The sequence below is a fragment of the Lagenorhynchus albirostris genome, chromosome 20 (assembly GCF_949774975.1).
Source record: "Lagenorhynchus albirostris chromosome 20, mLagAlb1.1, whole genome shotgun sequence".
Taxonomy (NCBI): Eukaryota; Metazoa; Chordata; class Mammalia; order Artiodactyla; family Delphinidae; genus Lagenorhynchus; species Lagenorhynchus albirostris.
Genome location: NC_083114.1, coordinates 33,054,898 through 33,069,622, shown reverse-complemented (window position 1 = coordinate 33,069,622; position 14,725 = coordinate 33,054,898). Strand labels below are relative to the sequence as shown.

The 14,725-nt window shown below is 37.4% G+C and overlaps 1 protein-coding gene across 1 annotated transcript in view; it reads right to left on the bottom strand.

Annotated features, from left to right (window-relative positions):
* The window catches only part of USP32 (ubiquitin specific peptidase 32), a 202,086-nt gene that overhangs the window by 82,506 nt on the left and 104,855 nt on the right, over positions 1 to 14,725 (bottom strand). Inside the window, exons 4-5 of the mRNA XM_060133829.1 lie at positions 11,306 to 11,424; positions 5,023 to 5,182 (exon numbers count right to left, since the gene is read on the bottom strand). Of these exons, the coding sequence (XP_059989812.1) occupies positions 5,023 to 5,182; positions 11,306 to 11,424 (279 nt within the window). The remainder of the gene's footprint in view (positions 1 to 5,022; positions 5,183 to 11,305; positions 11,425 to 14,725) is intronic.

Below are 14,725 nucleotides of genomic sequence, written 5' to 3'. Positions count from 1 at the left end.
TCAGGGAGCACATAAGCAGTGAGGCCCTAGAAGTCTTGATATTTAAAGAGGTACACACAGAACATCTTAGGGTTGACCAGGGAAAGGAAAACTAGTGTGACAGAAGAAGGATATTGCAAGCAGAAGTAAAAAAGCATGTGTAAAAGTCTCTAGGAAAAACAGGTAGTGATAGGACAGAAAAACAAAAAGAATAACCGTTGTATTCTGCTATAATTCAAAAATAAGGAAGAGGATAGATAACCTATAGAAGGATTTATGCTATGGACACAAGATAAAAGACAAAAAACAAGAGAGAACTTTACTTTCCAGTGAGTGACAAAAAAAGAGTGTTAAAGATGGCAGTTCAACCTAGAATTAGTAGACAGTTCGGTTAGAATGTAGACGTTTCAAAGGTTAGCATCTAAAGGATGAGCCTTCAAACTCAAGCAGAGAGATGCCAGACTGTGATTGGATAGGACTATGCATGTACAATAGTAGGGGATTTGATACACTGAACTAAATTTGTAAAAAGCTGATTAAAACAAATTACATTTTGAGTTTATAGTCTGTGGCTCCAAATTCCAACACTATGTAGTGCTAAATAACCATGAACAAAATGGGTGGGGAAAGGCTATTACAAGAAAAAGCCAAATGACTAGTTAGTCTTAGAAAGTAGGATCTTCTTTCAGATATCACTAATAATAATAATAAACTTGTACCAAACTATTTCAAACATTTAACTATATAGAACATGTTTATGTTCTCTATATATGTTCTCTGATTCTGAATATCAAAATGTTTAACAATTAACTTGTCATTAAAAACACTATATATTTGACGAAAAAAATCTTTTTAGGAAATCTAACCTTAGGTATTTAAACAGCAAATTATAAAAGAAAAATATATCAGTCTTGATAAAAATCTAGTTAAGATCTACTCAAGCATAAAAACTTGGACTTTTGGCTAAAGTTCTAATTCAGGGAATTCCCTGGCAGTCCAGTGGTTAGAACTCAGTGCTTTCACTACTGAGGACCCAGGTTCAATCCCTGGTTGGAGAACTAAAATCCTGCAAGGCGGTGCAGCCAAAAGAAGTTCTAATTCAATTTCTTAAACTTAAATAAAAGGTAAGGTAACAATAGTTTGGAATCTGAAGTTCTAAAAACTGTACTGGCCATGACAAAGTCTAAAATCTTGTCTAAATCAAATCAGTTAGTTATTCTAACTCTGTATTGAATGCAAATAGCGCCCCAGTTTCATTTGTGATTTACACGAAAGAGAAAAAATTTGATTAAAAGTGGCAGTATGTTCAACTTACTGTGACTTCAAATTTTACTTTATAATCGTATGTGAAAAAGTAATTAAAGGCATCTGCACTCTAACATAAATGTTATTTACAAGTGAAAAATTATAACTCCTTTTTGTTTCCTAGATACCTTGGGTCATTACACAAATTTAAATGGAGTCAGTGATGCTTTAAAATAAATATTTTCTGTTTACTTATAAATCAGTTAATAACATTCTCTATTTTTATCCCGTGTTTCCACATTCCTGACACATTATTTGAAAAGTTCAATGTACCAAATATTCTTTGAGTGAAAGAGCCTGCAAAGACATCCACAGAAGCTGAGAATTTATAAATAATATGATAAATCACAGACATCAGAATGTAAACCTACCCATGTCAGAATTTCTGTAAGAAATTTAGCAGTAATTCTGACTTTGTCATAATGCTTTCATAGGAAAGCCCACTGAGAAAGGAGCCATTTGCTGAAGCCAGCAGCAAATGAGTTGTCTGTTGTACTAGTTTATTTTTGTTCTTTATTTTTATAAATTCTAAAATAAAAGAAAGCAAACTGGTAAGAAAAACACTTTCTTCCCACAGACATGGATGAGTTAATTTTTGTACTGATCTACAGTCCTCTCTTAGAAAACTGCTTGCTCCCAAAACAATTACTCTCTGGAGAAAGTGGGATGAAGCTCACTGACATTCCCAAGCCAAGTGTTCACTAATACAAAAGGATGCAGGGAATTCCTTGATGATCCAGTGGTTAGCACTCCATGCTTCCACTGCAGGGGGCACGGGTTTGATCCCTGGTCAGGGAACTAAGATCCCTCATGCAGCGCACGCAGGGCCCAGCCAAAAAAAAAAAAAAGAGGATGCATATTCATTGTAAAGCACCTACCTGTTCTATACCAGGCATAATGCTGAGTCCCTTAAAAAAGGTACTATCTCATGTATTCCTGAAGGGTAGCACCATATACCACCCCAAACATGCCACTTTAGCATAAGGGTTATTTTGAGTTGAAGGCAATTGAGAAGAAGCTGATACAAAAAAAAAAGCTCTCCAGCTCCCCCTATTAGCCTAATTTATAAAGATGTCTTACCTGCCCTTCTACCAGGAAGAAGTTAATCAACAGAGACCACTCTAGATACTTATCAACCTGGAGATAGCACCAAAGGAAAGAATCTACATAACAAACCTTATTAACCAGCCATATCAATCAACAGTTCCTCCATGTATTTGCCTTCCCACAATATGCCATCCCTAGCAGCTCAAAGTCCTTTTCTTTTGTCTTGTCACATCTCCATAAAATTATTGCTCTTTGCTAACATGCTATACAAGCTCAAGCTATAACCACCCCTTTGAGTTACTCATCACTGAAAGTTCTGGTACATAAGTAAGTTAGTTAAGTATCAATAGTAACAAAGTAAGCTTATGTTTTTTTCTTGTTATCTTTGTTAGTCTAATTTAAAGGGCCCCACCCAATGAAACCAAGATAAGTAGAGGAAAATACTTTTCCTTCCCCACACTCCTTACAACATATCTATGAGGTACAGTTGTATCATTATCCCTGTTTTCCAGATGAAAAAAGAAGTTCATAGAGATTAAATTTCCCGCAGCTACATGAATAATAAGTAGCAGGGCTAGAGTGTCTGACTCAGTCCGAAGAACTCCTAAATACCACATGAGTATTATTTCTCAAAAATATATATATATATATATATATTCAGGCGGGGGCACTGAAAAGTAGGAACATCAAATTCATTGCCTATTCATGCCAGAATTTATCTGTCAGAACTTCTGGTGACAATGGAATGAAAATGAGGGGGAAAGTAGCTGGTGTATAACTAGTAGCCAACTCATAAATTATATGAACAAATAGATACAAATAGCACTTGATACCCAAGGTCCTCTACTCAGTCAACAAATACTTATTTAAGGCTTGACACAGGGTGAATAGAAAAATAATACAGACTCTATGATTTAAGAGAGATGACATGTACAAATAAATGGAATGCTATAAATAATTATAATACAAGGACAAAAGTGATAAGTTCATTCAAGAAGGGTACAAAAATGGTGTTATGAGAGTTCAGAGGAAGGAGAGATGATTTCTCACAGGAAGGCAAGAAAATGTTTTATGAAAACCAAGCAGCATGTGATTTAAGTCTTCAAAGATGACTAAGGTTTATAGGGAGAATAAAAGGGAAAGGCATTCATTCTAGTGTTAAGGAGTAGCATAAGCAAAAGCCCAGTGTAGGTACAATTCTGTAACCACAGGAAAGAAGAACAGTAGAAGTTAACACTTAGGCCTGTGTTGTGGAGGACTAAATACTGTCCCTCAAAAATTCATTATCACCTGCAATCACAGAATGTGACCTTATTGGAAATAGGGTCTTTGCTGATGTAATGAATTAAGGCCCTCGAGTTAAAACCATCCTGAATATAGACTGGGCCCTAAATCCAATGACTGGTGTGCTTAAAAGAAGAGGAGAGGACATAGACACACACAGAGAGAAGGCCATGGGAAGACGGAGGCTGCTACAGGCCAAGCAAAGCCTGGGGTCACCAGAAGCTGGGAGAGACAAGGAAAGATTCTTCCCTAGGGCCTTCAGGAGGAACAAGGCTCTGTTAACACTTTGATTTCAGCTTCCAGAACTGTGAGAGAATAGATTTCTGTTTTTTCAGTTTACAGATTGTAGTAATTTGTTACAGCTGCTCTAGGAAACTAATACAGCTTGGTTAAGGACAATTAGTAGAGGGCTATTGTGAAATAGTAATATTGACCCTGGTTCCTGCTAATATTTGGTCTTTGACCAAATTCCTGTAATTTCCTGAGTGATAGGAATCTCTGACACAGAGCTCCTAAATTCCTCGCAATTTTCTGGGTGATAGGAATCTTTTGTTTTAATGTCTGAGATGACTTTTGGTAAGCTCTTAGAAAGGGTCTGGTCACTAGAAAGACCAAGCCATAATTAGAAACTCGGAACTTTCAGCCCCATTCCCATTCTCTGGAGAGGGAAGATGAACTAGAATGTAGTTAATAATCAGGCATACTTATGTAATAAGCCTGCACAAAAATCCCCAAAGCACAGGGTCTGGAGGGCTTCTAGACTGGTAAACACATCTACATGCCAGAAGAATTGGGGCATCACAGCTCCACAGGGACAGAAGTTCCTGTGTTTGGGGCCCTTCCAGATCCTGCCCTATGTATCTGTTCATCTGTATCCTTCAACATATCCTTTATTATATAATGAATCAGTAAATGTAACTGTTTCCTGAAGTTCTGTGAACTGTTCTAGTAAATTACCAAACCCAAGGAGGGGGTCATGGGAAGTCTCATTTATAGGTGGTTGGTCAGAAGCACAGGTCACAATCTGGACTTGGCGTCTGAAGTGGGGAGCAGAGGGTCAGTCTTTCGAGACTGAGCCCTAAAACTGTGGGGTCTGTGCTAACCCCAGGTAGACAGTGTCAGACTGAACTGAGATGCAGGACACCCAGTTGGTATCCATAGAGCACTGGAGAATTGCTTGGTGTGGGGAAAAAAAAAATACCCCACACATTTGGAGTACAAAAGTATTCAGTGAGTAGACAAAAAAGAGAGTTTTCCTTTTCAGCTATGTACTCAAGCCTCCAGTATTCCATTTTACTATACTTTGGAAGAAAAAACCCACTGATAAAAGGCAAATTCTCATTTCCTCGTATTACCAGGCAATTGTATTAAAAAGTGAACAGAACACAATGAAATGCCATTACTTACAATGTGTGACTCCAGCCAGAGTCTGGTAGAAAGTGGGAGTATCACTATCATCAGTGAGGGTCACATATACACCTCCAGACAGTAGCCAACGAGAGAAGGTAAAAGCATCTTTGTTTAGAAGAAGCCAATTTCTAAACTTTTCATAGTTTACCTTTTCGCCCTAAAATTAAAACAAGAAAACATAGGTTTAGTCAAATTTTAAGGTACCTACTTGGAACTTATACAACTTGAAATTTGCATTTAATTGACATTTACCCTTCTACTATCTATAAAGGAAGAATTATCTAAATATCACTATAGGCTATATACCTGGAAATAAAATTTTTCAAATATAATTGTACTTCAGAACTTTCATTTGCATAAAATCTATATGCTAATTGCAAATTATTTCATCAATTCATTAAAGCAGTGCATTTCTACTAATAAGTCACATTTTATTTGCTAAGGTATATCCTGAAATCAGTAAACTGAATTTCTTTCAATATTTAATAAAACCAACTTTTCACTTGCTTCATCCCTCTTCTTCAGTACTTCAATTGGTCAGAATTAGCATATTTTAATTAAATATGTATGGAATTTAAATATTCTTTTAAATTTCATTGGCGAATTAAAATCTATCCAGGAGTCCTCCTCCAAAAGACATCACTGAAAACATGTATTCACAAGTCAACTAGAATACAAAAAGAAGCAAGGAGATTTCTATTTCTTTGTTTTCTTTCCAAGTATTTGTCTTCCTAAATCTCTGGAGAAAAAAAGTATCCAGGCTGAGAAAGAACATCATATGGCTGTGTAAGTCAATCTCTTTGACTGGAAGACAAGAGGACCCAGGTAGAGGGAGGGCCAGATGTTTCTATGAGAAAAAAGGCAGAAGCAACCCACATAGAAATACAATTAAGAATGACACTCAGGAGCCTAGCAGCTCTAATGACACTCAGGAGCCTAGCAGCTCTAATCCTGATGGAGATATTAAGGGATTAACTTAGAACCTAAAAGAGTTATGGTAGAAATAATTTCTATATTGTTAGTAGCATCCTATTAAGTATAGCAACATGCTTAAGCCTCATGGTTTCAGAACACTTAACAGTGCAATCCAAGCGATCAAGACAACATTGGAAGTTTTGTTTTTCTACATGGAAGAATATGGCATTCAGACTTGCTGCAGGGATGTGAGGACATTGCCAACATGTTTAGAGAATCATAGCCATATTCTTTCTCTACCCTACATTTAGTCTAGAAAGAGGGTTTGCAGTATAAACCCTACAAGCTGATGCAAGGGCACCACCTATGCCCTGTAGTCTACTAATTTTTACAAGTTAACATCTCTGACATTGGGAAAAGTCTTAAAATCAATAATACCCTTCAATTGTAACTCGCAGGTTTTTTGTTCTTTATAATACATAAAGGCGCACGTTATTAATCGATGGCATCTTAGATTCAGTTGAACGTGGTAGTTTCAATGGTTTCAGTGAAACTAAGATGATGTTATAAGATGCACCTTCATGTACCATTAAGAAAGAAAGAAGCTGCCTATTATTCTACCACCTTCACATATAGGTAATATTTATTGAGTATTTACAATGCCCTAAGCACCATTCTAAATATTTTTATATTCATTTAATCCTCAAGCAACCCTCTATAGGAGATACTATTATCCCCATTTTACACACGAGAAAACTGAGGCTCCAAAAAGTTATGCATTCAAGGTTATACCGTGGCAGAGATAGGATTGAACCCAGGTAGTCAAGGCTCCAAAGTCTCTGTGCCTAAACTATACACTTCGCTGCCTGGCCGACTTAGTGAAATATAAAGCAGTCTCTGAAATCCACTTGCCCATTGGGATCACTCCATATAACTGGTAGCACCAAAATTCCATCTGCCAAACCTGACTTTTTATGTTTTTGAATCATGGCTCTAAATAAGGGAAGTAAAGGGGAAGTCTCCTTTTATAAACTGTCATAATAGCAGTCTAGAAAAAAAATTTTCCAGTACTATAAAAGGCAACTAAAAATAAACAGACTTGGGCTTCCCTGGTGGTGCAGTGTTTGAGAGTCCGCCTGCCGATGCAGGGGACACGGGTTCGTGCCCCGGTCCGGGAAGATCCCACATGCTGCGGAGCGGCTAGGCCCGTGAGCCGTGGCCGCTGAGCCTGCGCATCCGGAGCCTGTGCTCCGCAACGGGAGAGGCCACAACAGTGAGAGGTCCGCGTACCGCAAAAAAAAAATAAAAATAAACAAACTTCTGAAACTGATACATCTTTGAAGAACAATGTAAAATACGAATTTCCACCTTGAGAATCAACAACCAAAAAAATTCAGTAAGAAAAAAACAATATAAGTCCTATATGGATTTCCTTCATTTCAAGTTACTGAAACATGGTAACTTGAAAAGCAAGGGTCTGGATCACATCACACACATTACTCAGAAATTACAGCAGATAAATACATCAAATAGTTGAATTAGGTAAAATTAGCCCATTTACAGTCTTGTTTTTTTAAAATCAACCTTGAGTACCTAATGATTTAAACAGCTATACACGAGTATCCCAAAACGTAGGCCTCTCATTTCTTTGATCCTCCCTCTTCCATAGGTCTTGTCCTTCATACAAGACTAACCCAACCATTTATTACCATAGTCTTATATTGATATTTTTATTATAAATCCATTCCCTTTCCAATAAATGTAATTTTAAGCATTCCACTTTCCCTGTCACAATTTCCTCTTATGAGCACACTCCTTCTAGTATCCTGACTCCAGTGATTTTTTAACTCCACAGGACCTACACCAATCACCTACACTTCACGTTGTCAAATCTAATGATCACTTCTCAGTGATCAAAGGACAACTCACTTGATCTTTCGGCTTATTTGATGTAGTTAAATACTCCTTCCTCTTGAAACATTTTTATCTCTTGGCTTCTAGGACACCATTCTCTTTCGTTCCTCCTCACAAGCTATTCCTTAGGCTCCTGTTTTGATTCTTCATCATCTCGCCATACGTCAGAGTACAGGACTCAGTCTTCCAATCCATTTTCTATCTTAATTCACTCCTAGATGACCTCATCCACATCTATAAGCCAACAAATCCTTTCCTCTGAACTCCAACTTATATGTCAAAAAGCACAGTTACCACTCCACCCGAATGTCTAGTATGATTCTCTAATTATGTCTTAAACTTCTCTTGCTTTTGAAACCTCCAACTTCCCTCTCCTATAGCGTTAGCCAGCTCAGTTAATGGCAACTCCATTCATTTACTAAATCAAGCGAAACACCTTAATCATCCTTTTCTCTTTCACTCACAGCCCATCATCAATACAAGAAATGGTCCTGTCAATTCCACCTTCAAAATAAATGCAGAATCTGAAAAGTCTCATCACCTCACTGTTACACCATGACCTCTTCCCTGGATTATTCAGATACCTTAATCAGACTCTGTTCAGTGTACTTTCTACATAAGAGCCAAAATGATGACGTTTAAAATGTAATCAGGACTTCCCTGGTGGTGCAGTGGTTAAGAATCCACCTGCCAATGCAGGGGACACGGGTTCGAGCCCTGGTCCAGGAAGATTCCACATGCTGCGGAGCAACTAAGTGCATGTTTCACAACTACTGAGCCTGTGTTCTAGAGTCCGCGAGCCACAACTACTGAAGCCTGTGCGCCCTAGAGCCTGTGCTCCGCAACAAGAGAAGCCACCACAATCAGAAGCCCATGCATCGCGACAAAGAGTAGCCTTTGCTCGCTGCAACTAGAGAAAGCCCGCGCACAGCAACGAAGACCTAACGCAGCCAAAAAAAAAAAAAAAAGTAATTAAACAACAGCAACAAAAACTCATATATTTTCCTGCTCAAATACCTCTAAAGATTTCTGTCTCACTCAGGGTGAAAGCTGAAGAACTCACACTGTCCTACAGGGCCATGTGTAATCTCCCTACCCCATCCCACCCCGTCCCCCAACCTCTGTAGCTTCATTTCCTACTATTCCCTTGCTCATTCCATTCCAGCTAAATTGACCTCTTCTTGTTCCTTGAACAAGTCAAGCATACTTCCCCTGAGGGCTTTTGCTATATTCTCTTCATGAAAAATGCTTTCCTTAGATATCCGCGTGGGTTTTCTCTGTCACTTCCTTAAAATTCTTTGTTCAAATGTCACTTTCTCTGATAAGCCTCTCCTAACTATACTATACAAAATGCCTACACTTGGCTACCTCCTCTCCATCACCACCTATGCCCTGTAGTCTACTTTATTTTTCCCTATAGCACTAATTATTATCTAATATATGTACCTGCTATTGTGCCTAAATTATAAGAGAACTGGGTGGCTAACCACATTTAATCCCCATCTATAAAATGGTAATGTCTGCATAAACCTTATTAAAATGAAAAAAAATAGGAACTTCCCTGGTATCCAGTGGTACAGAATCCACCTTCCAATGCAGGGGATACCCGTTCAATCCTTGGTCAGGAACTAAGACCCCACATGCCACGGGGCAACTAAGGCTGCGCGTCTCATCTAGAGGCCGTGTGCCACAAACTACAGAGCCCACGTGCCCTGGAGCCTGCGTGCCACAACTAGAGAGAGAAAACCCTCACACAACTAGAGAGAAGCCCGCATGCCTCAACAAAAGATCCCGCATGCCGCAACTAAGACCCAACATGGCAAAATAAACAAAATATTAAAAAAAAAAATATATATATATATATATATAATTCTCCCCAGAAATGAGCAAGCACTTAACATCTCTGTGAAAAATTCAAGTAATCAGGCCTGTAAAGATGAGATCAGTTTTTTTTTCTGGTCAGCAAATTTTATTAGGGGAAAAAAAAATGATCTAGTTTGTCTTGAGGTACTGAAATACCATCACAGCAACTTCCAGTCAATAAGTAAGAACCAAAAATGCAGGAGGACAATCCTTCTGCACCAAACACACAGAAATGTTTAGTAAAATGTAACACCATAACTACTACCAAAAACTGCTTAGTCAAGCTCAAAAGCAAGAAAGGGAAATCTCCAGGTGCTATCAACACAGAGGAAACTTAAAGCCAGAGTGATGAAAAGCTAAAGGTAAAGCCAGAGAGTCCAAAGAGATATAAGAACCACACACATGGGCTCCCCTGGTGGCGCAGTGGTTGAGAATCCGTCTGCCAATGCAGGGGACATGGGTTCGATCCCTGGTCCGGGAAGATCCCACATGCTGCAGAGCAACTAAGCCCGTGAGCCACAACTACTGAGCCTGTGCTCTAGAGCCTGTGAGCCACAACTACTGAGCCTGCATGCCGCAACTACTGAAGCCCGTGTGCCTAGAGCCTGTGCTCCACAATGAGAGAAGCCACCACAATGAGAAGCCCACGCACTGCACGGAAGAGTAGCCCCCCGCTCGCTGCAACTAGAGAAAGCGCGCGCACAGCAACGAAGACCCAACACAGCCAGAATAAATGAATAAATAAAATAAATTTATATTAAAAAAAAAAGAACCACATATGGCTGGGGTATTAACAATCAATGCTTATATAGTTAGGAAGGTGACTAAACTAAATTGAATTAAAACTCTCTGAATAAAACCAAGAGCAGTGAAAGTGAAATGGAAGTGGGTCAAATAGCCACCCATAAGAAATCATACAGCACTGAGTGCTGCAGGAAAGAATCAGAAACTTGTAAAAGGACTTTACTCTGCCATCTCTTGGGACTTTTCCCATATTAGCAGACCTCTGAAAAGAAATAAAAGAATTTTCTCTGTTAAAGATACACATTTTCTGTTGTTAAAGTTTTTTTACAATGAAAATATATTATTTATGAAAACAGGAAAATGACAAATTTTTAAAACCCAAATATTTCACTATGCAAATCAATTAAGTAAAATAAATGATAAAATAGGCATTGATGGATCATAGAGGTCACCTATGGCTCAAGGCCAGTGAGTGATATATCTACATGCTCATGATGAAAAGCAATGAGCACCACAACCTAAGCAATGCTGTTTCTGCAGGATCACCTGTGTGTGTGTCTGTATGTGTGCTGGTGTGACAGTGGAGGAGTATGTTTCATTATACCGTTAAGTATAGACAGTTGCCTTTATTGGGAATTGGGAATTTTCAGATTCACAAACACAGCAGTAGTGTCATGCACCTTCGAGCATAGCACACAAATCGTTAAAGCATCAAACATTAAATAGAAAAATGTCAAGAATATGCTACACATAAACATCTATTCATCACAGTTAAATTCATTATACAACTAAGAGTTAATACTTTGTCCACAGGGAGGGATGAAATGTAAATCTTTAAATATACCTCTGAGAAACACTTCCTGAGTGTATCTGGGACTTTACCATCCACCACATGGAGCATTCTTTCCATTTCTTCCCGTATAACATAGCTCCCGGATTCACTTGCAAAAAGACTAAAAATGTCTAGGAGAAAGAAAGAATAAAGTAATTTTATCATAGATTAAATGTACTCTGGTGGAAGTAGGGAGGGAAGAGATAGGTAACAATTATTGAGTGATTACTAGTGCCAAGCACTTTATAAATATATAATTTAATTTATTCCTTAAAAAAACAATGCTAATTAAAACAGGAATGTGGTATCTTTTCAAATACCAAATTTGCAAAAATGTTTGGGTGTGACAATACCAAGTGTTAGCAATAAACTGGGATAAACAGGAACTCTTATATACTGTTAATGAGTATAGATTACTGTAACACTTCAGAGAACACCTTGCCAAAATCTAGTAAAGATGAATATTTATGCTAGAAATTCAATTTCTAGGCAACTCTACCTCCACTTGTGAGAAACTCTCATACATACATGCATAAGGTACAACATACACTGAAGTATTCTTTGTAATAGCAAAATTTAGGAAAGAAAAGATAAATGTCCATCAACAAAAAAATAGGTAACCCGAGACACACACACACAATGAAATACTATATAGCAGTTAGAATAAAGGAACTAAGTGTTTCCACATGGGTAAATATCAATAATATTCAGGGGAAAAAGCAAATTGCAAAACCTGTATAGTATACTATCTATTTTAAAAGTTTTAAACCTGTAAAACAGTTGAAGATATGTTTAAGGATACATACAAATGTCATAAATGTATAAAGACCTGCATGAGGAATGAAAGATCACCAATTTCATGAGAGTGGTTACTTCTGTCAAGGGAAGAATGTGGATGGGAATATGGAGGGATACTGAGAAAGAGCCTCACCTTGGCTATAATCTGTTACTTCTTAAAAAACAAGTTCTGGGACAAATATGACACAATGGTAAGAAATAATAAAGCTGGGTGGAAGTACATACTACATGTATGTTTGAAATATTACTGTTATGAGTTGAACTGCCCTCCCACATGTCATGGCTGATTCTCTTAAGGGGAATATTTGCTAAAAGCCTCTGACCATCTGTTATGGGTTAAATTATATTCCCCCGCTCCAAAAGATGTTGAAGTCTTAACCTCAGTACCCATGATTGTGACCTTATTTGAAACAGGGTCTCTGCAGATATAATCAAGTTAAGATGAGGTCATTAGGGTGGGTCTTAACCCAATATGATTAATTATAAGAAGACAAGACAGAAACAGTGGGAAGAAAGCCACATGATGAGATGGAAAGAGATTGGAGTGATGCAACTGCAAGCCAAGGAATACCAAGGATTGAGGGCTACCACCAGAAGTTAGGTAAAAAGAAGGATTCCTTCCTGTAGATTTCAGAGGGAGTAAGGCCCTGCTAACATCTTAATTTTGGACTTCTAGCCTCCAGACTGTGAGATAATAAATTTCTGTTGTTTTGAGCCACCCAGTTTGTGGTACTTTGCTACAGCTGCCCTAGGAAACTAATACAATTGTATAATAAAAATGATTTAAAATTTTAAATATATGTGTTTATGACCCTCAAATTGGTTATTTTTATTTATTGGCTACCTGGAGCCAGAGTATGTGTTTGTTGGTAGAGGGATGTTAATTTGAAAAAATCAGGATCTCAGTTAAATTCCAATACATAAAATTGGGTTTAGGGATATGTTCATTATCTTGATTGTGATAATGTGGATATATACATGTCTGAAAACATCAAAATGTACACTCTTTAAATATGTACATTTTATTGTATATCAATTATACCTCAGCAAAACTGTAAAAAAGGAAACAGCTGAAGAACAACAGTCTAAATTCAGAAATGAGAAAGAAGATTCTGAGAGATTTAGAAGAAGTAAGAGGGCAGCTTAGAAAAGGAGGAAAGAAGAGAGAAAGACCAGCATCCAGTGGGCAAGGGTAAAATTCTAGGGATTTTTAGAGCAAAACGTCATACTCTTTAATATAAACACCTTCCTAAACTCCCCCTGGAAAATTTTCTTCTTTTTTTTTTCTTCTTTGAAAGTTTATTTTGGCCTCAATGTTTTTCACACGTTTAACTGTAGGTACATATGTGTGTATATAAACAATCACTTTGAGAAAACAGTAAAAGTTAACAATTTATTGATTGCCCGCTAGTTCTTGATACTTGCCAGGTGCTTTACATACATTTTTTCTTCTGAGTTTTACAATGAAAGATTTTGGTGGATGTCGCTTTCATCCTTGTATTGATGAAAAACAGGGGCTCAGAAGTTCAAGGAAGAGGCCCAGAGTCATACATATAGTAATTGGTCAAGCTAGCTTTTTTGCTCTTGGTCTTTCTCCCATGTTTTGCTCTGAGAATCATTAATTATGATAATAGTCAAATTATACTACTGAATTCCTACGATGTGCCAGACATTGGGGTCAGAGTGTCAGAGATAGAGCAATTCTAGCTGAGTCCTCCCATGCTGTCACTTAAATTTTAACTGTCATCTGACATTTCCCTCTCATCTCCCCTGGAAAATTTTCAATAAAATTTACATTGTTTACTAATATTCTTGTTAAGAGCAGATTTGCCTTGGGGGAGCTCAAAGAAAAGAATGAGGAAACATAAGACATTATAAGTAATCAAATGAATGAATTAAAAATTAAGTAAATAAATGCATATCCTAGGAAACACAGATGGACAATGAATGATCAACTAAGGTTGTCTTCCCTTTCATATTTAGAGGGTAAATGATGCCGTCTCATTGTAACATAAAATTTCCCTGCTTAGTAGAACTTAAAGGTGCCATCCTCTTCTGGGCTTACGTAATTCACCTAATAAAATTCATCTCTGAAGTTAAAAGTAAAACCATGATAAATAATTAAACCTTTTACCAAGAATTTGTATAAAGTATTATCAAGTGAATTTCTGGTTGTATTTGTGAAGTAAGGCAAGAATAGATTGCTAAATCTATGTATTCAGAATTACTTTTTAAAAATCAGCTTTACTAAGATATAAGGCACGTTCCATAAAATTCACTCTTTTAAAGTGTGCAATTCAGTGTTTTTTAATATATTTACACAGCTGTGCAATCATCACCACTATCTAATTACAGAACATTTTCACCCAAAAGAAACCCCCATACTCATTGGCAGTAAGCTCTCCATTTCCCTTTCCCCCTAGCCTCTGGCAACCACTAATCTATATTCTGTCTCTATAAATTTACCTAATCTGGACATGTCATATGATTGGAACCACATAATGTGTGTTCTATTTTGACTGGCATTTATCACTTAGCATAACGTTTTCAGGTTCATCTATGTGGTAGCATGTATCTGTTGGAGGAGAGCAGAATTTGTTGCCCCCAAATACGTCACTTTGGCTTGACAATTAT